The sequence below is a fragment of the Rattus norvegicus genome, chromosome 1 (assembly GCF_021556685.1).
Source record: "Rattus norvegicus strain SHRSP/BbbUtx chromosome 1, alternate assembly SHRSP_T2T, whole genome shotgun sequence".
In the NCBI taxonomy this organism is placed as follows: domain Eukaryota; kingdom Metazoa; phylum Chordata; class Mammalia; order Rodentia; family Muridae; genus Rattus; species Rattus norvegicus.
The window spans coordinates 202,081,167-202,105,811 of record NC_141534.1 but is presented as its reverse complement, the minus strand read 5'-3'; the positions used below and the strand labels follow the sequence as shown (position 1 = coordinate 202,105,811).

The 24,645-nt window shown below is 42.7% G+C and overlaps 1 protein-coding gene across 30 annotated transcripts in view; it reads left to right on the top strand.

Moving 5' to 3' along the window:
- C1h10orf90 (similar to human chromosome 10 open reading frame 90) overlaps positions 1–24,645 on the top strand; it is a 232,411-nt gene that overhangs the window by 143,526 nt on the left and 64,240 nt on the right. For 23 of the 30 annotated variants that reach the window (XM_087655359.1, XM_087550655.1, XM_087655109.1 and 20 more), the window contains 2 exon segments: positions 3,713–3,804; positions 11,943–13,059. In XM_087655359.1, coding sequence (XP_087511485.1) covers positions 3,724–3,804; positions 11,943–13,059 — 1,198 coding nt within the window. In that variant the 5' untranslated portion in view covers positions 3,713–3,723. 30 annotated transcript variants of the gene reach the window in all.

Below are 24,645 nucleotides of genomic sequence, written 5' to 3'. Positions count from 1 at the left end.
ATACAACTCTGATTATTCCAACAGACTCAGGAGAGCATCCCTCAGTGTAAGCTAGTGAGTTAGTGAATAGACAAACAACCAGACCATTAAATGCCATGCACTAGCAATGATGACTGTGGGTCACTGGAAGGTTGTAATTAGCTGCATCATAAATATAGCACTCATGTCACTGCTAGTTTTATATTAAGTGAAGCCTCATTTGGTCCCCATGCATACATGTGAGGCACAGATCCTTGAAAGTTGAAGGGTAGTTTTTGAATTAAAGTACCATAGTTTCCTTCTGGGTCATCAGATCCATAATGGGTGTTACTAGTCTAAGACCATGTTGGACTTGTGATGCCTCATGTGCTGAAAAACTGGCTGAAGCATGGATGGATATCTAAACTCTTGTGTAGGATTCTTACTTGGTAGGTCTGGGGGGAGGGGTGTTGGCTGGTGGCATTACTAGAACAGATATTCCCTTATCAGTTCCTCCAATGCTGGCCCTGCTGCTTGAGGGGCATGCTTGGAGAAACTCTGCAGTAGGATAGCCTTGAGGGGTGGTTAGCCATTACCACCCTTTTCCCCAAGAATCAAAGCCCTGAGACAGTTAAAAGCATTCAAGGTTAAACCATTCTTAAAAGATGATCCAAAGGCAAGTGGAGGGTATTCAGTGGAGGGGACCTGAGTGAGGATGTTGTTCAAGGTAAAGTTTGGCCTTTGGTTAATGTTCTGCCATGGTCTTTCATAAATAGTTATGGTGGTGCTAGTCCATTGTGGAGAATGATGTTCAGGGGAGAAGGAAGCTCTGTACTGTTGACCGCAAGTTCCAGACAGCAAAGGAATAGAGTAGCAATCCAGCAACGGCTGATGCTATGAGGACTCAATAGCATCAGCCATGTACGCTGACTTTAGAGATGGAGGGAACAGAAACAGTGAGGCCAAACAAGGTTGCAGCTATATGACTATGATTGATACCTCAGCTGTGGGTCTTCAGACACAAAGCCTAATTGGGCAGTTATCCTCAGTTGCTCAGGCCTCACAACCTAGGCCAGTTCTTTTCACCCAAGCCTTTTCTCCACACAGCCACTTTACTGTCTTTATAGATTGTCTCACACACTGTATTAATTAGGCTTTTGACTCTTTTCTATTATGTGTCATTATAAGCATTTTCCTGTGTTGTTACATAGACAACATATGAATATTTCAAGGTTCTACATTCTATCTACCTGAATCTCCCCCTCACCTACTGTGGTGCAAGAAATACAAAACCCTCAAATATGCACATATTCAGATACATCCTTGATATGAAGACGTTACCTTGGATTGTCCAGGTGGGCTCTGGTCCAGGAATCCTTGCTCAAGGGAAACAATAGGGCAGAGTCAAGGAGAAGGAACAGCAACAAGGGCAGAGGCTGGAGTGAGGTAGACACAGGTTAAAGAATATGAATAGTATCTAGAGCAAGGAAAAAGTCAAGGACAATGATTCCCCACTAGCATCTTTAGAAAGCAATGCTTGGCTGCTAATTTGACTTTTAGCTCAGTGTTAGATTGACATCTCTAGAGGATGCATTTGTCTTGTGGCCTTTTGTTACAGCAGGCATAGGAAGCTCATAGTTACTGAACCCCTCATGCTCCCCAATCCCAGCAGCCTTCCCATCCCCCTGCAGAAACAAAGCTATTCACTCCCAGTAGTATCACGAAAAATTTCCAGTAACCCTGTGAAGTAACCACCTCCATATCCTCCATCACATGGGGAGGAGCCCAGATATGCTGAGTAATGTGCTCAAAGCCACCCATGTACCCAGAGTTGTGACTCCAGCCCTGGGACTCTGTGGTCCAATTTTAGCGGCTACCTGACCCATTAGTGCCACCACATCAGTGATGCTGAACTTTAGCGAAGAACTTCCTTGACTTGTGCTAAAATAATAACATCCTCTGCCGTTTATTGAATATTTACCTGGTATCTTTGCCCAAGTGCTTTAATGAGGATCTCCCAGAGATGTGAAGGCAAGGCCTGTGTTTCTGCAGGAGGCATCATTTTCTTCATTTATGGACAAAGGCGGGGTCCACAGCTGATTCACTGTAGGTCAGCTAGGGCCAAACTAGAGCAGACGAAAACCCATCTGGTCTCCAAGACTGTGTGTATTTTAAAGTTCTCATCCCCACACCATGCTACACAGGCAGGCCATGTGACTTCTGTCGTCATCCGCCTCACCCTGAAGCACTGCGCAGGCACCCACTGTGCCCTTCAGGTCTGACATTAGTGCTTCACAGAAAGTAAACTGTATGTCACCTTGAATGACCCTCTGTCACCAGTGACAGTCATAGATGGAACCACAGTCCAAGTCAGGATGGGATGCAGGTCCATTGTCACTCAGAGACAGACCATAATGGAGGTAGGCTTTGGTTGGGTTAGAGGTGAACCTTGAAAGCCCCCAAGGTCCCCTCCCTTGCTTTCTGTCATCCTTTTTTTCTCATGTCCACACTGCTCTTTGAATAAAATCATTTATCCTGCTCCCCTAAAAAAAAGGCCCAAGGTTAAATCCTGACCCCTTCACAAATCTGCTAGACTTAATAGTACTATAGTATGTGATCTACCCCACTCCCACCCCACCCCCCCAAATACTTTTTTATCTTTATCCAAACAAAGAAAGAGGAAATCTTTTCATGGTACTAGAGTTGGAGATCAAGTCCCCACCTCCACCCTGATTGCATCATATTCTATAATTCTGACATAGGATGTTAAATTCAGGGAGTCTGTTTTTGACATTTCTAACCTCTAGGACCAGAGGTTAAAAACACTCTGTGGTAGTGTTTTTAAAAATTGCATTCTGTAGAGTGTAGTCATAGGGAGACAAAGTTTTGCCCCTGGTTTGAAGAGTCTAGGACTCTGGCTATGTTTGCAGACTCCTCTAACCAGGTCCAACCATATTTGATTCACATTTCTGTAGGAATCCTGGCAATATTACTGTAAGAGATTTTGGGGTTGCTGTCTCTATGGGTCTGCAGCTAAGTTTGTCTCAGTCCCACCTCAGGACCCAGATCAACTTTAAAATGCTCCTTGCTTTCATTGAAAGATGCTTTCCCCAAAAGCACCTTTACTTGGATTGTAGGAGTCAGATGCTGTGTTAAGCATCGATTCATCAGGAAGCTTAAGACAAGAGAAGCTTCTCCTGTCCGTGTGTCTATCCTCATCTACATTTGGGCCTGACCACAGCCTTAGATGTCTTTCCGTTCTTACACCCAAAGTACCTTCACGCTCTCAAAAACAGCCAGTGCCTCAGTGCCTACTGTTCCTGTAGTTGTGGTGGCATTGAGAACTGGTTGAAAGTCAGGCTTGTATTCATGCTGTGATTACAGAGGTGCTGAGAGAAGTAGAATATGGCTTTCTTTCTCTCTGAGCCTAAACCTGGGACAATGGAAACATGATTAAGGCCATATCTGGTCAACCACTTCTAGAATGTAAAAGATAGAAACAGCTGTATGGGGAAAGGATTCTACTGTATTGAGTAACAGACTCAAAAATTAATGAGATCCAAGAGCAGGAGTGACTGGAACAAAGAAAGAGGGACACAGGTTTTGTCATGGCTTGGAATATACCAGAATTGCTGTTGGCTGGTATCTCACATGGATGGGGGAGCATTAAATTTTATATTAAATTGAGGTTAGCATTCATTCTTCTTTCTCCTTCAGTATACTAAAAGTAGCCGTGTCATCTCCTTTTGTCTAGGATCTCTGCACATGCGCTATAGTACAAATGATCAAATCGCCCTTAAAAACCTCCAGTCTGGTGTTACAGAGAGGAAGCTGGACTTCTCCAAGGTAACACACATTTGTGCCTTCTAGTCAGCCGAAGGTGCTAGACTGTAAAACCCAATTGTTGTGGTTTGTTTTCTTTAGTGAAATGATGAATTAATGAACCAGAAAAATTCAGCCACAAGTGATTAAGGATTTTATAGGACAGTATAGAGTCTATATGTGCATTTTAAAGTAACTCTTCGATAATCACCGACAATTTGTAAGTTTCAGAGGAAAGTATGATGGTCTACCTCAATTTTAAAGAGAGGGGAATCAGAATATCATGCCATGTATCATTGTGACGGTCAGAAGGAAATGCTTTGAAATATAACAGGTTGTTTTAAATGGGAAAAACGTGTCAGTAGTGTGAAATAGACGCAAAAAATTAGAAGTCAAATTTGTATAATGAAACGATTCAGACTAGAGGTTAAAGAACTCTGCACAGGGTGGTTAGCATTGCTAGATTATACCCCCTAGGTTCTGTCTAACTGACTCATTTCGATTATTCTGTTGGCCCAGAATAATCAGGGAGTCCTGATATTTAACTCTGTGTAAACGCCCAAATGAAGCTTTGATGCAGAGCCATGCATCACACACATGCAAACATTAAAGCACTTAAGCTGCCAGGCCCCAGAGCTCTTGTTTCCTTCTCTATTCTGGAGGACTGACTCAGAAGAGCTTACCTACTATGTCTTATTAACATCTTATAATAGGTTTAAATGATAAACATGTCTTTTTTCTCTCTCTCTCAAAAATGTATAGCTTTGATTTAACTCTCCATTTAGTAAAGATCTACAGCTCATCCAAGGAGGGGTTCCTAATACCAGTCTCCCAAGGTAAAGGTTGCTATTCCAGTTGGGCTTCTATTGCTTTGACACAATCATCTTGGGAAGGAAAGGGTTGGTTTGACTTAAAGGTTAAATTCACCATCAAGAGAAGCCAGGACAGGAGCTCAATGTGGGAACTTATAGGCAAGAACTGAATCAGAATCCATGGATGAATGTTACTTACTGGCTTGCTCTCTGGTTTATTCAGTTAACTTTCTTATACAGTCCAGGCCTACCTGCATAAGGATTGGCACTGCCCATAGTGGGCTGGGCCCTCCCACATCAATCAAGAAAGATATATCCATAAGCCAATGTGATGGCATTTTCTCAATTAAGATTCCCACTTCTCAGAGGAGTCTAGCTTGTGTCACTTTGCCAAAAAACTAACCAGTGAAGGTGCTATTCTGGACCCTGAGATGTGAGATGTAGTCATTGGCATTCAAAGACTGTTCTAGAGGGGCATACTGTGACAAGAGTTTAACATGCATTGGTGTACTTGATTTGTTTCCTGGGAGCAGAGTAGGAAGGGAGTGTGGCATAAGCAGGAGGAACTATGGTCACTGGGAATGGAGGCTGGAGGAGAGGCTGAGGAAGGAAGAGTAGAGTTCTGGAATGATGGGAGTGCTGCTGAAATTAATTTATTACGTTCAAAAGAAAGATTTTTAGGGCAATTATTACGTTCAAAAGAAAGATTTTTAGGGCAAGAGATACAGCATAATCTTAGAGTATTTGCACAGCACACATGTGGCCCTGGGTTCCATTACCAGCATTGTAGAAAGGAGGAAAATGTTCGAGTGGACCATAGTTCCCTTCTGTTCTTCACATGGAGCTAGAAATTTCCAGCATTGTCCTATCGATGTTAATACTAAATAGTTTGGTCATTAAGAATGATACTGAACTTTGGGATCATGCAGTCAAATCCCCCCCAACACACACACACACACATACAGAGTGAGGGTGAGAACAAGAGAACACACATACACGGGGTGGGGGGAGGGAGGGAGAGAGAGAGAGAGAGAACCTGAGCACAGTCACTTTCTGTGGCTGAGTCAACTCTTGCAAATCATACCTTCTTAACATCTGTTCTGGAATTGCCTGGATCCATTTAATCTAATCCATAGTGTGACTTTTAGCCTTTCCTCCTAACCGGGAGCTTTGAAAACTTGTTCTGTATGTGTTATGAGGTCACTGTCAAGAGTTGAAGCATTCCACCAGATTCCTCACCTGGATTAGTGCCCTAATATTCAGCCTCTCTCATCACTTCCCTCCCAAAATACATCAGGGCTGTGCCTCTTCTGCCAAGTGATTGTTTAAGAGTAAAACATGGGACATGCTCACTTCTTCTAAATATATATATTTAAGTTTTCCCGATACTAAAATTAATGAGAATATCATATTGAAATTTAGGAAACCGGAGGCTGGGAGCTGACTCAACCAGTGAAGTATAGACTTCGTAAACACAGGGACTTGAGTTTTAGATCCCTAGCATCCGCACAAAAGCCAAGCACAGTGGTGTACAGCTGTAAGCCCAGCATCAGGGGAATGGAGCAAAAGAAATTTATTGTCTAGCTACTTTGCCTAGACTGCTGAGTTCCATGTTCAGTTCAGAAGTAGTCTCAACTCAGAGAGCAACAGAGAAGGACACCTGCTGTCAACCTGTCGTGTGTGTGTGTGTGTGTGTGTGTGTGTGTGTGTGTGTGTGTGTGTTGGCACATCTGTACACAAACAAATGGGCATACAAAAGAAAGAAACTTGGGAAAATACAGGAATACATAAAAACATTGATTTTTTTCCTTTATTGATTATCCTTTCTTTATTTCCCCTGTGTTTAAAAAATATGCATTAACAATGCACATCAGCTTTCACGGCTTTCTTCTTTCATGGACTGTTCCAATGTGAGCAAATCCTGCGTCATTTAAGAGATTTATAATTTTTATTTTTAAACTCTGCAGATTATAAGAGGCAATTGCACACAGTGCGATTTACTAACCGCCTTCCCCCTATTTAAAAGCATTGATTCTTGCTGGTTTCCAGTGGCTGTGAGGAGGAGGGAGTGGGGACTTTTTATTTAATGGGAGCAGAATTTTAGTTTTATGAGATGAGTTCTGGAAATGGATGCTGAGGGCTGCATGGCATCAGAGAACACACTTGACACAGGAAATGTACACTCAGAGTGGGTGAGATGGCAACTCTTATCTGTTAACCACAATAAAAACACAGGGGAAAGGTCGATTCTAGCCAGGTTTTCACTGCTGGGTTGCACGCCTGAGCCCTCTCAGGTCATCAGTGACTGTGCAGAAAGACGATGGCTTTGAGATAAGGAGCAAGCAAGGCTCACATTTCCTATGTGTTGAAACCCTGTGTCCCTGCATTCCCCATGTGTTGAAGCCCCGGGTCCCCGTTGCTTCTCTGCAGAAGTAAATGCAGGTCTGAATTGCTCCTGTATCCAGGGCACGGCAGCATGAGGTTGATAGATTACTCAGCAATGATGCTTCTAGGTCTGCTCTGTGGAAGTGAGCAGGTATGCAGTGGGCAGAGGGTGTCTGTGAGGAGACAGATTCCAATCTGGAAAGTACAGTCATAGGTTGTAGAGTTATACTGGCAAAGGAAAGAATTGTCTTACCCAGGAGGGGAAAATACATATTTCAGAGACAGATCATGCTGCGTGCTTCTTCCTTTGCAGATATAAATTGCTGCAGGAAGAAAGCCATTTTCACCTCAGTGGCTCAGGGTGGGATTGCTTTGAGGATCTGACACTTACCTGCCTCTTGTTTCAACTTAGGAAATGATGCCCTTCTTAGTCATATGCCTTACGGCGTAAGTGCAAAGCAAATGCTGTCTGTAAGAAGCATGAAACTCTGAAAACAGTTACCAGCTCTACAGAAGCATGCTGGAAACGCTTAAAATAAGTCCATATCTTAAAACACTTAACAGAAACCAACAGCAGCATCTATGTACAAGGGATTGAAAAGTGTTTTCTTGGAGGACAGTGGTCAGGGGATGCCAAAGCCAGACTCAAACCCAGCCCAGCTCTCACTCATCTTGAGCATGGATCACTTTCAAAACTGATGGTTTTCTAAATCCTTTCAAATCAGGTCTTACATCTTTTAACTTTATTTTACATGAAAGAATGAAAGAAATCTCTGTTCAAAGCCACCTTTAGATAACCTTTAGTTAAAAGGCAGAGGTGGGTGTCACCCTAAAGTAGTTTGATTTGAGACAAACTGTGCTTTTATAATTTGTCTCCTCTTGGTGTGGTGTGGTGTGGTGTGTGTGTGTGTGTCTGTGTGTGTCTGTGTGTGTGTGTCTGTGTCTGTGTGTCTGTGTCTGTCTGTGTCTGTGTCTGTGTCTGTGTCTCTGTATTCACCTGTGTATATAGAGGCCAGAGGTTGACTCAGTGTCTTTGTTGATTGGTTTCAAACTCATTTTTGGAGATAAGGCCATCTTGATCCTGCCTTATAGGCACATGCTGTCATGTCCTGCTTTTTATGTGGGTACTGCGGATCTAAATTCAAGTTCCTATGCTTGTGCAGAAGCACTTCACCAACCAAGCCATCTCCCCAGCCCTGGGTTGTATATTATATTTGATTATCTATTTGTCTCAGTGAGAAAAACTAGATTTGATAAATAAAACTTGCCTTCCAGGAGTATTGGAATATATGTTAAAGGGTGAAAAGTCCTTTGTTTCCTTTTTAATTTCTCTAAGTTATTTTGGGGATCTTTTGTCAACCCTCAATCTAACGATTGTTCTGATCATTTGGATATTGTCCCCAGGCAGTGAATTCCAGCAGACAAGGGTTTATAATACTCAATATGCACCTGGCATGTAGATAAATGTCCAATAAATATTTGTCATCTGACTCGCTAAGCAGATGGCTTGCCTATAGCTGTAGTTATAGACAACACCAAAAGCAGTGATAGGCAAGTTCACTGAGACGCTTCTGCTGCTTTGATCACATTGATCATCTACAAATCTCTGCTGATTTACGGGAAGTGTAATTTATACAAATGATTATAATTATTAGTGTTTATTGTTGACTCGACAAAATCCAGAATCACCTGGGAGATGGGACTTAGGGAAAATCTGGGAGGGTGGGTTTCTCTGAAGTTAACTGATGTGGGACTTATCTTACACGTAGCACCATTTCACTGGTAAGACCTGGGGTCTTTGTGTGTGTGTGTGTGTGTGTGTGTGTGTGTGTGTGTGTGTGTGTGTGTGTGTGTGTGTGTTCACAGTGTGATGAGCTTCTTTTAGCTGCTGCTGCTGCTGCTGCTCTTTCCTTCCATGATGAACTATACCTTGAACTGTGAGCTAAATACACCCACCTACACTTCCTTCCTTCCTTCCCTCCTTCCCCTCTCCTTCCCATCCTTCCCCTCTCCTTCCTATCCTTCCCTCCCTCCTCTATCCCTTCCTTCCTTCCTTCCTTCTTTCTTTCCTTTCTGTTACTTTTGTCAGGGTATTTTATCACGGCAGCAGAAAGGAAACTAAAACAAGGCTCACTTCGAGAGACACCATCACACCGGTACCTCTCTTTGTTCTTCATACCTTGCTGGTGAAGAGAATCCGTTTTTTCCTGGGCATGGTTCTGACCATCATGGATTCAGCCAGGAACAGTGTCACCCTGAATAACAAGAGCTTGAGAAAGAAGTTCATATTCACACATCTCATTGTCACCCTCTCTTCTTCCTTTTGATGGAATCAAGAATCACAGTCACACTTTCCAGGCCTCAGGTAGTGAAATGGCAGCTGACTCTTTATCCAGGCTCCCCGGGGCCTCTAGGATCTATTGGGATGATGCCCAAGGCCTGTGCCCCCAAGGAAGCCCTCAGCAAATATGTTTCTGAGCTCTGCCTGGAGGAACCAGACAGTCACTGCCAGTATCAGGGTCTTTTCTGTATGAGCTCTAAGCAGAACTGACAGCTCTTTACTCCTAGCTATACAGTCATGCTGATTCCAAGAACCAGACTCTTACAGGATCCTGAGCCCAAGATTGGGAACTCTTTAACATTGGCAATACCAGTACCAGGAAGGGGGTGCCTTTTAACAGACTCAATTTCAATCTTTTTCTTGGATTATAGCCATGCAAATCAAAGCTTCTCTGAGGTCTGGGGCCTCTAAAGAACCATGACTCAGGATGTATTTCATGTCCTAAATCAGTTCACCCTCTTTCCTCTATGTCTATGTCAAGGACAAGGGGCTGGTTACAAATACAGACTCTAGACCTCATCCCAACAGGTCCTGACTCAACTTAAGCCTGGAGATTAAGGTGTTCAGCTATCTACTCCCACTCTATGAGATTTTTAAGCATAGGTTGTCACTGGTCCAAATTTGAGGAAACACTGCCCTACGGAGTAAGAGCAACACTGCAGGTTCCAAGTTGGGTTTTTTATTTTTTTTCCTTCAAAGATCAATTGTCAAAGGAATTCCCACTGGGTATGATTACACCCATTGCGGGGTACACAGGAACAATTATTATCGGAACTAAATTTAACGAGGATGGGAGGGACTGTGTACTGTCAAATGGGCTCCAGGTGCACTGTCATTTTCTTGTATGCAAATCGTAGCCATGGGAGTGCTACAGGGAGAAGCGTGGAGTAGGAGAGTGCCACAGAGACACGGGAAGCCTGATAGAAACAGACACTATGAAAGCACTGACTTCCTCTAACCTGTCTTCAGTCCCCTAGCTTCTCTACTGATTTGTATAAGGTGGAGGCACGGGCTTCTGGGTCTTGCAAACTACAGGTAATTATTGTTCTGTACTGTAGCATCAGAGGTGCTAAGATGACATCTCCACTTGCAGCTGGAGACTCCTCCAGGTTGACCTTAAACTTTGGAATGACCTTGAATTGGAAGAGATGCTTGAAGTGTTGTCTAAGAGTTGAAAATATTTTGCTTTTAAACACTGAAGGAAGTTTGAAATGGACTCCCCATTCACCACCCTTCAAATTCTTTTGAAATTTGCGACTTCTCACATATTTTTACAAAGTAAACAAAGGCATAGAAACTGAGGGGGCCGGGCATGGTTGCATATCCATTTAATCCCAGCGTTTGGATGGCAGAGGCAGGCAGATCTCCAAGTTCAAGGCCAGGCTGCTCTACACAGAATGCTGCTTACTGGCCTGCTCCTTATGACATGCTCAGCCTGTTTTCCAGCTGCACCCAGGAGAACCAGCCCAGGGATTGCGTCTCCCACAGTGGGCTGGGTTCTTCCATCCCAATCATCAACCAAGAAAGTGGGTACTACAGATGTGCCTATAGGCCAGTCTTATGGAGGCATTTACTCAATCGAGAGTCCCTTTTCCCAATCGACTCTAGCTTGTGTCATCACCGGGTCATATGCAGAGTCATGTGTCCAGATAGAAGAGAATATTATTTAACTATTTAATGAATGTTAAATCTGCCATAAAGGAAATGCAAATCCTCCCCTTGTTCTCTTACATCTTGGAAAAGGCAAACCCTAATCTTTCTTTCATGGTACCTAGGCGCACTCCTTATAGGTGCTGTTTATTACGATGGCAGCAGACCAGCCGTGACTCTGTTCGTGCTCTCTAAGTCACTTCCATCAGGACCACTGGTGTATGCATGTGGGCAAAGTCCTCAATACCCTACACTCAGAATTTCAGACCTGCCAGGGGAACCTGTGTTCACAACTTTCTAGGTGATTCTCAGATGTGCTGGGGTTTGAGATCTGCTCTTGATGCCCTTTGGCTTCCAAGCCTGTGGTTTTTATCATTATTTCAGAGTCTGAGCAATTTTGTACACAAGTTCCAGAGGGCTCTGACACACTAAGTACTGGGCTGTGGTCACACTAAGTGCTGGGCTGGGGTCAGCCTTCTGCAGCACTCATAACACATACAGGAAAACACAAGGATTCTCCCTTTTGTTCTTTATCCGTTAGACTTATTCTACACAATGGTGATTTGCATAAGGACTTAAGAACTGCTAATTAGGAAGCATGGAATTCCTTGATCATTTAAAATGTGGACAAATGCTCCTCACAGAGAAGCATTGAGCTACAGCTCTACTCTGTATACTGGTATATATCCATCTTGGTACATCCCATTCTGGAAAGAGAAGCCGACTGATTGGCTAGTCTCGGAAAGTGAACTTGGACATTAGATTTTTCCTAACATCCAGAACATCACTTCCTCACAAACATACCTAGGTCTCCATCCCTCCAGGATGCTCAGGTTTGGCATCAAGAAGTACCTTAAAGGCCTTAATGAGAAGTACAAGTGCTCCTTCTCCAGCATCCCCGTGACCTGTAAGAGTTCACTACCTGTATTCCCACGAACTGCTAGAATAATTGAGACTTTTTATCTACTTTCTAGGAGACACTGGCATCACAGAACACAAGAATGATATCACCTGTCGTCATTTCCCGGCTGATTGATGAAAAGAAATCGATGGAAAATGGAGCTGTGTTGTCACAAGCAATCGCCCAGCCTCAGCTGTGTCCTCCAAAGCCAGCTTCAGCTAGGCCCGGTGGAGTGAGCAAGCACAGGCCATTTGCTTTATCTCCTGATGGATTAGGAATTTTGGCTCCATCAGATGAGCAAGGACTGGAGATAGAACCACTGTCTACAGGGGACAATCTAGGCAAAGGTCCCCGCAGTGGCTTCTCTTCTATCACCATTACTGCCCGACGTGTGGGTCCTCCAGCCAGCAACTTGGTATGGGACACTTTTAGGGACCCACTGTGTTCCAAGTGCGGGACCAAGGATGCTGGGTTCCAAGACCCCCCAGTTCTGGCTAGTGGTGCCCATCTATGTCAACACAATAGACCCTACAGCTATACAGAGTTCCCCAGCAATGGCTCTGTGGAGGGGCTGAAGGTTACTCAGGCTCACTCAAGGCTGTGTGCAAGGCAGGACTACTGGGTCACCCATGCGGATGATAATGAGGACAGTTTTTCTTCCGACAATTCACCATCAAGAAAAGTCCCACTGGTATTTAGTTCTTGTGTCCACCTCCGGGTGTCTCAACAGTGTCCCAGTGCCATTTACTATTTGGACAAGTCTCTTTCTGTCCCCCTTGAGCAACCTCAAATTGCTAGCCCCAAAATGCACAGGTCTGTCCTGTCTCTCAGCCTCCGCTGTAGTTCCCACCAGTTAACAGCAGATGGAGTAGACAGCCCAGCTAATGGAGAGCCAATCAGCAGAGCTCTATCACAGGAACTCTCTGAGGGAAAACAGGACCTCCTAGGCTCACAATGGGGCCAGCCACAAGAAGGTCACTGGAAGGAGAGCCCAGCATTGGTGCCAGTACATTTGGGGAGTGGCACATGCCCTCAGACTGGCTCCCCTCCACTGGAAAATGTCAAATTTGCAGATGTGGGAAGAAACCAGGTCCCAGTACACAAGGAGAAAGAGGACCATGCAACATGTACCAATAGCAGCCATTCTAACCAACTCTCCATCCATATTCCCGGATGGAGTTACAGGGCTGGTGAGTAGCCTGCAGGAGGGTGCCCAATATCCGTGTCTAGCTAAGAGAGTGCCATTGAATTTCTTCTGCTCATCCCAGTAGATCATTCCCATTGAGCATTAGGTTATCTCTGTCTCAAGTCAGCAGCTCATAAGTTAGCACTGACGTCTGAGTAAACAAATATTCTCAGACAAGTGTTCTCAAATAACACATTTGTAGATAATAAGAAACCTTCACTCATGATCCCTCTCCCAACAATAGTGCCAGGTCATACAGGCAATCCATAGCAAGCAGTGGTTCCCAGAGCAGCTGGAACAGAACAGAGCATGCTCACCCCACATTCCAAAACAGGGTAAGTAGAATAAAACAACACCCACACCCATACTCTGTTTTTAACTCCTCAGGGGTCCACCGACTAAATATTGAGAGTTCTAGAATTCTGAGGTTTTTACTTTTTAATCCTATCATTGATAAGTGTGTTAGCACCAACATTTAAAAACTATATCTGAGTTGTATAATGCTCTCTCTCTGTGTGTGTGTGTGTGTGTGTGTGTGTGTGTGTGTGTGTGTGTGCACGCGTGTGTGTGTGTGTGTGTGTGTGTGTGCGTGTGTGTGTGTGAGAGTGTGTGGGAGTATTGTAAGTACAGCATGTTTTCTAATGGGGAAGTTGGAATGTTCTTTACCAATCATCGGCAAAAGGAATCATGTGTCCTGGGTTGTGTCTGCAGCATCCTTCCTGGCTGGGCCTTTTTGCTATTTCTGCTATTTCAGGGCCAGACAGAATTTCCCAGGTGGGCTTCCCAGAGACCCTTTGGCTTTCAGGAGAGGAAACGAGTCTGTCTTGGAGAGAGGGAAGCAGCCCAGATTTCTCTGTCTCTGTTTCAGTTGTACTTTCTGTGAGAGTGACTGGTTTATGAGTCATGGACTTTCCACTTGGGGAAAATATTTAAAAGAAATAATAGTAAAACTGAAAAGGCAGCATATGCATAATAATTTTACAGCATGAGTTTCTTATCCATTTAGCATTTATTAATTAAATAAAAATGACTGTAAAACACTTAAAAACTATAATGCATGTGGAAGCGTTAAATGATGTAATTAATTCTAACAAGTGTAGATATATTGGATGTTCAGAGATCTTTAGCGTCAATTCAATATAGCTTTTGGATTGATTAAACTATTGAAACGCCTGCATCAACAGACTCACTGCATTCAGGAAAATGCAAGCAGTCATTCTGTGTTCGAAAGATAAATGCCACTTTCGTATTTAAGGCAAGCGCTCAAGCTGAACACTTCGAACGCCTCATCCTCCTTATTGATGATGATTCCAGAAATAGAGAGGCTGCATTCTATGGCAAGCATGACTAGAGGCTCTGTTTCAAAGTATAGAATAATCACTTGGAAATTTTTAAAAGATCTCACCAAAAGCTCTTTAAAAAATAACCAGGTGGGTTGGGGATTTAGCTCAGCGGTAGAGCGCTTGCCTAGCAGGCGCAAGGCCCTGGGTTCGATCACAAACTCATCTCAGGGCAGAGTGGCTTCCCTGTGGCTTTGAAAAGAAGCTGGTTGTTCCTGGGCGGGTTGGTGGAGGTTAGTTCTGCCTCCTGTGGGGCTGACGTCCCTCACAATAGTCATGTATTATAGAGACTGTAAATGTGTTTAGAGCCTGACTCTAAATCACAGTACCGAATCTTATCATTTGAAGAAAGCCACAGAGGCTGGAAGAACCCTCAACATCATTTCCTATTTTCTAGCTCAATGAATGTGGACGGTGACACAGCCACTCCAAGCTCTTTTTCTTCACTCAGTAATTAGTGCTCTTAAATGTCTTCAAGCTTAGGTTTATTTACTATCCTCTATTAGCCCCAGATTTTTGAACAGAAGACATATCATGTGAGCCTCGACAGTTTCTATCCTAACATTCAACACGATAGAAAACATCAAAGATTGGGGAGATATGCAAACACTAAGGCCCAAAGGAAGCTGAGAGCCATGTCTTTTAGAAAGCTGTGCTCCATTAGAATAGGGGGTAATTTATTGTTTGAGACATGTACCTCTAATGTGCACATGTGCACACAGACACACAGCTACCTGGTTTGCATACACTCTCACTCATGTATATCTATACTAATTTTCAATGGGTTTACATTTCTTGTTGGATAATGAGAAAGCATCTCTGTCCATGCCACCGAATTCCTGCCTGAAGTTTATAAGCGTAATTGACTCTCTAAAGATCACAGTCTATTCTGGTACGGGGTACATCATCATCGAGGGGAGCATTTGCAAGCTCATCTGCCACCCTCACAGAGCCTGTTAGCCTTAACACAAGTACTCTCAGACCATGGCCATGCTCATTAAGAGGACCCGTGCATTTCCGGTCAGCAACTGACATTGCATCTAAGGCATTCTTGATAGCTTCCTGTGGCTACATATACTTAATGGGATTCATCCTTCTTATGGTATGAAGCTAACTCCTTTTATCTGAATCCTACCCAAGGAGGATCCCCTCTGGCCTCACTTTGCTGAAACCCAGCTGCCTTTGTAGGTGCTGCATGGCAAAGTCCATAGATAGAGTCAAGACAATTTTAGCTATAGTCATTAGCTCATTGGATAGGAAGTTCTCTAGATGGTATTCCCAAGTAAGCTTCTCTAGATGGTATTCCCAAGTAAGCTTTGAAGATAAGTACCCAGGAAGACTCCTAAGGTAGGGGGGGGAGATGGGATACACGCAGTCACATCATGGAAAACAGATAGGTTCTGTCCCCTGGGAGAAAACTCTGCAAACATATGGGTAGTCACTTCTCCTTTGGGAGTGAGGTTAAGAATTGATTCTCTGTTTGCCAACCTTCTTGGTCCTTGATGTTTTGTCTTTACTGTTAGTGAGCATCCTGCCGGTACAGCAGAGGTGAACATTGTACAAAACTCTGCCTCTGCTGTGAGGGAAACTTTCACCACGTTGTCACCCCATGCTCAGAGTCAGCTTGAGGAATAATCGTGTTATATGTTGTTAAAATGCCCAGTGCCAGGTCATGTCTTATGTCCATTATTTTAAATCATCTAAACAACTTTGTAGGGAAAATACCAGTTCTGCCTGTCTTGTAGACAAGACAAACAAGGCTTGAAGATAAAATGACTTACCTAAGTCTGTGTATCCATTAAGTGCTAGGGCTGTGTTTGTGGTTCCTGTTGCATCCTTGCCAGTGATAACCCTGGGAAGAATGGTCAGAGTGTTGAGGTACCCAGTCTGTCCCCCACTGTCACCATAGAAAGTGGTATTTGGAGACAGCTCAGAAGCATTTCTGGTGTGATGGCACAGTGTGCTATAAATGGATTTCTGATGATATTTGGTAAGGTTAGTTATTGATGTTAGTTAAAGCTTGGAGCTCCTTCCATAACTCATCTGGGTCTCTGTGTCACTCTGCAGGAGTTTTAATATTGATCTAAATGATTCTGACCTCTGTGTGTGATTGATTCATTATTGATTCTGATATATTAACTATTGCTTAGCTTGTTTTGTTTCTATGATCCATCTCTGAATCTCTTTTCCTTCCTGAGACATCCACGTAGATACAAAGCGAGAGATGATGTTAGATGCTATTGGAGAAAAGACTAAGGAATATGATGCCCTGCTCTGTGGTAGACCCACAGACAGCGTACATGCTCTAAAGCCTTGGTTCTTAACCTTTGGAGGATGCATACTGGATATCTTGCATATCAAATATTTATACTGCAATTTGTAACAATAGCAAAATTACAGTTAAGAAGTAGCAACAAAATAATTTTATGGTTGGGAATCTCCACAACATAAGGAACTGTATTAAAGGGTTGTAACATTAGGAAGGTTGAGAACCACAGCTCTAAAAGCATTAGTCTGAGTGGCTGGAAGGAATGAGCCCCCGCCAGGCCACTGCATGGATACCAAATCTTGTTATGTTTCTAGGTATGGGGTGTGCATAGTGATTTGGCTTCATTTCATTTACACATCAGGCTTACCTGATGAGAAGATGCCTCCTGAACTCAGCTCTCTCATCCCAGAGGACTTATTCCTACAGGGCTCAGAAGGCATGGGAAGAAATCCTATTTTGCAAATGTATCACCCTCCCCCCAATAATCTAGTATTAGATGAATCAATCTTTTCTTTTTCCCTTCCTTTGCATTTTTTTCCTGCACTGCCCTCTACCTTCCTTTTCTTTTTTCTCCCCCTCTCTCTCCTGTCTCATTCCTTCTCTTCTTCCCTCATCTACACTCTCTTCCCCTTCTTTTTATACCCCTCCTCAACCCCTCTCCTCTCTCCTCCACTCCCTCCCTCTCCCCTCCCCTGTCTTCTTACAAAGGAAAGTGTGCTCATCTTTACAGGACACATGCTTTGTATGGCATTTACTCCGTTCTGCTATTCTGGTGGGAAAGCATTGCACGGCATAGACTTATATGGCTGTTGCCAATAAAGCTTTATGTATAAAGGCAAATGGTATGCCAGACTTAGCCTGCCTATAATGTGTAACCTTTGATCTAGAACAGTATTGCATCCTGTGTTCTTGGACTAAGACTCTGAGGTTGAGATCAATGGATAGCCTATATCCTAAGGTGTTCTTGTGAGAATGATCATGGATTGAAGAAAGATGAAGAAGGGATGAGCAGATAGGGAAGGTTCTCTTGTACAGATAAAACAAAGGTCACAGCCACCTCAGGATTGGGAATGTCTCTTCAGTGTTGCTCTGAGTTGGAGGAGGCTGGGTCTTTGTATCCCAGGGAGTAGATGTGACCTTTAATGAGGAGCTTGCTGGTTAGTTCTCTAAGGTGGACGAACGAGGGATATCTCCCCAGAGAGTGCCAGGCAGTGCATGTAAGAGCTGTTCACCCTGCCACTTTCCACCTCACCTCATTAGGAGTTAGGAGTCTTCCTGAGTTCTCCTAGGACAGGATTGCGAATGAGATCTAGACTGTCATCTTCTCACCCATGGGAAGATAGCAGTGAACTATTCTTTCCTAGTTAACCTCTGCTCACTCAGGAGCACATTGGGCAATTGTGAGAATGAACTTGTACTGGGGGAAGTGGTGAAGGTGTTGTTGCAGTGTTGAGACCCAGAGACATGTTTTTTTTAACTTTTTAATACACTTTAAATGAAATATTTAAGAATATTGATGATTAAAATATAAGTGTGCCACCCATACTAGAGGCTAATCTTTTTAGAATCTTAGGTTACTTGTCAGGTAAGGCCTAATCAGTTCAGTAGGAGAGGTCAACCAGATGATCACTTAAATTCTTCTTTCACTGAGGGAGGGGTTTTCTGTCATTGTAGCTGTCAGAAAAATTATCAGAGTAATTCTCAGAATTGAATGGAGTGATTCCCAAGCAAGGGAGGTACATTCATGCCCTCTACCCCTTCCCACCATTGACTCTAGGACTGCCTCATATCTTCTGACCAAAGCCTGACAAACTGCCTCTTGCTCTTTTCCTATTTCCTAAACTATTCATCATGCCCACTAGCCCAGAGTCCCCTTTTATTGTCAGCAACAAAGTCTGTCACTTTGTGCCAGTCACCATTGTCACTAGTGATTGGGACACCTGCTAAGCTCTAGCACCTTCTGGTATCTCCATACCAGAATTCCATCTGGACAGCCTGTTCTCATTTCTTTGCTTTGTCAGTCCTGGTTCCAGGCACTCTGCTGCTCTCTGATTGCACAGTTCTGAAACAAAACTCGGGTGTGTAGGCTACAGTCTTTTAAAGTGACCTCTTTACTCCATAGCAGCTCTTTTCCTCTAGGCTGCACACTCTGAAAAGGTGACAACCCTGTGAGTCACTGTCTTGACCCTGCAGAGCATCATGGGGCTTAGAGCAGATATTCAGGGTTTGGTTGTTACATGGAGGTCAAGATACTCTGATGAGCCAATAAAGCAACTGATGTGACATCAGGGCCACTCAAGTGCCCTGTGTCTTCTTCCTTGTACAACCACTCCTCACACCTGGACCCAACATTCTCTAACCAAGGAAGGGGGGAGTCATGTAAGATTCACCATCAAAAGGTAGGTTGTCAAAACTACAGAATCCACAATTGGTTTGAAAACTGGGAAGTGAGGCTTTGCAAACTGTGATTCCCCTGAGAAGCCAGTCAGAAGAGTCAAATATTATCATGGGACATCTTTTTAAATGAATGTTGAAGAAGAGGTATCATTTGATTAAGCATTGCTGCACAAAGATGTAGATGGTTTTCACAAAGATGGGAAGGTTTTAAATTTTGTTTGTTTCATTACTGATAAGTCTTAATGAGGTGGAGTCACTTCCAGGTTAATAATAGACTTCTTCATTATCTATAAGAACCCAAATTTGCCCCTTTTCATCACCCAAGTCAGCTCTAGAAATCAAGACCCACTTCTCCCCCACTTCTTTGTTGTATGAGTCATACCCTCCATTATATGAATGGGCTATGGCTCTACAATGTCAGGGAGAAAGTCATTACTAATGCTCCATTTGTTCAGGTTTGTCAGGGATTCATAAAGAAAGATGGATTCAAGGACTGAAGACTGACCAGATAATGGTCTGCATTTTTAAATTAGAGAACTGTAGAGCAGCTGTCTAGACATGAATGAGTCATAGATAGCATGAGGACCACAAGCAGAGGGTCCATGGGCTGTCTATAGAAGACCCACTGCATTTCAGTCCATTTGTCTAATTATTCACCACATTGTTCATAAGTGATTCATGTGTATCAAGCTACTCACATGAACTCACAGAGGGACTCAGTAACACTTTGTAGTTATCATTAGTCTTTGGTCTGAGCTGTTTGCTGGGAATCAGATTAAACACAGTCCTGGAAGGAGAAAGTGGTACTGTGATGAGTTATGTAAGGAAAGGTGTTTTGGTACAGATGACCTGAAAAATGGAAAATGAAAAATGTGAGAAATATATATATATATATATATATATATATATATATATATATATATTTCAGTCCTGTGTCTTAGTCAAGTTTTTCTTCCTCCCCAATAACCTCAGAGAAAAAAATCTGAGACCTTTGGATAAGATGTGACCCTCTCTGGTGTGACTCACCAACTTTGGAGAGCAGAAGACAAGGGAAGATGATAAAATAGACTCAAACCCCTTTAAACTCTGACTTCAGAAGAGTTCGCTGTCAAATGTAGAAATGCTTCTTACACTGTTATCAAATATTTCGTTACCCAGTAAAGCACATCATGGTAGAGTCATCTGTGTTGGTAAGGACCCTACTCCACAGCTGGGACATTGTAGTGCACAGTGCGAGGCTGTTTTTGGAGAATGTAGAGAATTGTTTGTTCTGATCCAGGAAGGATATCACATCTAGGACCATCCAACACCAATCAAGAATCAAGGCCTCCAAACTAACGTCGTCTTGTTTGAGACATTTGGGAGATGGGTTTCTCTCTTCTATGTGTCTTGATTCCTAGGGGCTATCATAGGATCTTCAAGGTTGAGGTGTCCTAGAGGGCAGACATGTGTAGTAGCAGTGTTTCTTTTTGCAATGGACACAACCCTTGTTACCACAGTTAGGATTAGACTCTTCCCCATGAAATGTCTACCTGCCTACTCTGATTGTTGTAACACATGGCCTGTGAGAATGTCTCCAGTCATAACTATAGGAGGAGCTTTATGTACTAGCCTCTAGGAGATTGTCCATGGAAACAGAAATTGAATACAAATGCTACCAAAACTAGGGTTTTTGTAACCATTTTCTCTGAGTTGTAAGATTTGCATTCATGGACCTCATTTTTGGATCTCCCGTTGACCTGGGTTTATCATTTGGTTGGCTGACTGGCTGCCTGGCTGGTTTTGGTTTTCTTGAGACAGAACCTCATTATGTATCTCTGGGAGTCCTGGAACTGGCTGTGATGCTTCTGGCCTCTGCCTCTCTAGTGTTAGGATCACAGACGTGCTACCAAACCCAGCTTCCCTATGCTCCTTGGTGTGCTCCAAAACCTTCATGAAGTGTGTAACCATCAGTCATTTTATGGCATTATTCACATGGGTCCCCTGAGGAAAAGAAAACCCTCAGTACTCTCCACTTCTCAAAGCTGTGAATCTTCTGAGCAACTCGGGGTTTCTCAGCCTTAGACAGTGCCACAACAAAATTTCAAAAGTTGCTAAAAATTCCCGAGCCAACTTTGAAGTCCAGCTCTTACAAATACATAGAAACTCATAATGACAGCTCTTTGCACAGAACATACTCCTCCTGGCTCTGTCCTATCTTTTGCATGTATAAATACATGAGTTGGACAAGGTAGAGATTATATAGTTCCTTACTCCAAGGACCAAACTGGCAGTTAAATGAAGTGGAATCTGGCTCTGGGATGTTCGTGAAATGAGGAGGATAGAAGCTTGAGAATTCTTGCCTGGATAAACCATGCTTGGATGTTTTTGTTCAGATGGCCTATGGAGATTGTGAGCATGTGAGTTTTCTCTAGTACTCCTGAGTCAGCACGAAGGCTCTTGTGCATGTAAGTCTAAGTGAACCTCTTCAGTGCTGAAACTATAGCCCATGAAGCTGTGCGTGTCAGAGCAGCTGACGCCAGCCATAGAATTTGGAGGGGTTGCCTGCCAAATGCCAAAATGAGGTGCATTTGGAAGGTCAGTGTGAGAGGGACATCATGCTGACATGATATGCTGTGTCCATGCCCACTTTGAGCATCTTTAAAACTTGGTTGGGTTGTGGCTCTTTGGCTATGGTTTCTTCTAGGTTTAGCATTCTGTGAAATAGTTGCTTAGAAAAATATTTAAATGGTTCAGCCCCTCTCTTTTTTTTAATTTTACCATTTTATTCCTTATTGAAAAAGTAAAACATGAATTATAAAAATTAAGATTGAAATAAAAATAGAAACATGAAAATTGATCTTAACCCTAATACTCCAGTAAGTCCTCCCGCAGGTTATATGAATTCTACTATTCATGCACTAAACTTTTCTTTCTCTGCATACACTTCCTTTCCCCTCTTCTCCATTTTTTTAAATAACACCACCACCAACAACAAAAAGACATCATGCACCTGGATTGTCCATTTGTGTTGTCCCTGTTAAACATCTAATTATTGCAAAGCCTTCTACTGTATGAGTATACTTTACCTTGAAAACCAAGCATCCTATTGCTAAATTGATTACTTTTTATTTTAAGACTTTTAGAACAGTGTGTTGACGAACATCCTTTAAAAGAGCCATGGAATTTCTTAGCAAGATTCCTAGGACTTTGGTGAGAAGATGATAAACAGAACCGTAATGTTTATGGGAATAGATTTCCAGGACCCAACACAGTCCTGTTGCCACACGAACTCCAACTTCACTAAGCATCCTCAAACAGAACGCATCAGCATTAGAATGTTCTCTGAGCATTTTAATAAGGGGAAATGATATTCATGACAAAAGTCTACAGCTGTTAAAGCTTCCAACTTTTAAGTAACTTCAGATGAGCAGAATCACAAGATAGCAAGGAAAGTTTCCAAGGAGCCTCGACTGAGCTTCTAGTTCCTTCAGGGTTCAGTTGTATCTCACACACACACACACACACACACACACACACACACACACACACACACACACTACACTTGGCTAGCAGCTTCTCAACCTAGACATGGGGATATTTGGTTGCTCATAAGCACTGTTAGGAGCTTTCCTGGTCTTCGCTCATAGATACCAGCAGCAATTCTCCTTGACCCACTAAGGGATACACCCAAAATGTCCCAGGGAATAAAGTTGACCCCTGTGCACAATCACAGATCTAGACTGAGACATCAAGGCTAGTCCTATCAGTAATATCAGCTAAGTGGCAAGCGAGGCTCAGGGTCCAAGAGTCCTCATTAATGTGCCTTTTCTGTTCCAGGATTTCTCCCAGGATGCCATCTTACCTTTAGTCATCATGCCTGCTTCTGGTAATTTTCCACATTCAGACTCTTTGTTGCCACCATCACCTACCCTTTTTCTTCTCCCCTACAGGTTTAGAAAAGTTTCTGTAGTCCACATTCTTTATTTAAATCTGTAATCCTTTCAGATGAATTTCCTGTGGGGTGTAATACAGGAACCTATTTGTTCCTACACTCTGGATACCACTTATCTGTGGGGACCATGGATGAGAAATCTGTTATTTCAGAACAGGCTGGCAGTACCAGCCCTGTATGGAATTCTTGTTTATGCAAGGATTTCCCTGGTTTACACAGGTGTTTCCTTGCAGGAATTTCATGCCACATGAATACTATGTGAGTCACAAAAGCTCCCATCTATGTATGGGAAGGATGGGGTATCCTTTCAGCTATTCTTAGTGTGCCCCAGTGACATGGAGAGGTCCAGCCACTGTAGGATTCAGCCAAAGTGCCACCAGACCCTGTCTAACATTCACTTTATACTTTAAGCCAGCCCTCCCAGTCTATTTCTGTACTGTCTCAAACAATGTTTTTAGACATTGTTTACTTACAGACATTTTATGTATATGTTTATGTAGGTATCCTGATAAAGGAAAAGATAAAACATTATAAAATAAGTATTATATTTAAAGGTATATAAAACAGATAATTAAAATTATGAACGAAGAACTAGAGAAAATCAAAATTTCTAGACTGATTTTAGAAGCTAAATCATTCTTTCCATAAATGGAAAAACACATGAAGTGAAATAGTTTTTTAAAAAAAATCACAGAACTTTCGATGCAACTAAAAGCAATGACACAGAGACATGAAGTATTTCTGTCACCTCTGAAACAGTGTTCTCCCACCCTCACCCCTGCAGGTCAAGGATCAATGTCCAGATAAATGGAAGCAAACCTGTGTTCTTCCATTATGTAGGGTCTTGTTTCCTCACATTTGCCCTTAATGTGCTCCATCAGTATTTTGTAATTTTCAGTGTGGATACAATAGATCCTTTTTTTCTTCATATTATGAATGCCACTATTAAGTAATTATATTGAGTTTTAAACAATCCATTTCTCAATACATACATAATTGACTTCTATAGAATGATCTTTAATTTGGGGGTTTTCTTAGGTCTTATCAAGTACAGCAGTGTTGTATAGATGACTTAGGAGGTTTTATACATGAGGGCCCAGCCTTAAACAAGACATTTATTTGTTCCATTCCTCCAATGCTCAGGCAATTTATGTTGCAGAATAGGGAGTGAAAATAATATAGGAGATGTGAGATGGGGAAAAGCTCTGGAATGCCATCCTCTATGCATGACCATGTTTTTCTTGACTTATTGCACAAGGCATCATCGCAAGTAGGATATAAAGAGAGGTACTGAGAGATAGCATCTTTATCTTATTCTCTGTTAAGTATAAGGATGTTTTAAAATGTAGACTCCGTCTATAAAAGACTGTCTACATCTATATAAAAGACTGTTTATATTTCCCCCTTTATCGAAAGATATTTTACTAGTTTTTAAGTGAGCAGTTCCATGGCGCGATATAAATTAATGATGTTTGGCAACTGTCACCACACCCATCCAAAGAACTCTTGCTATCTTATAAACAAAGCTCTGTCTCCATTAAAATGGACACTCCATCCCCTGGTAAGCACAGTCCACTTTCTGTCTCTGCATTAACTCCTCTGGGGACTTGATGTGAGTGGAGACATACACCACCTGTTCCTTAGCAAATG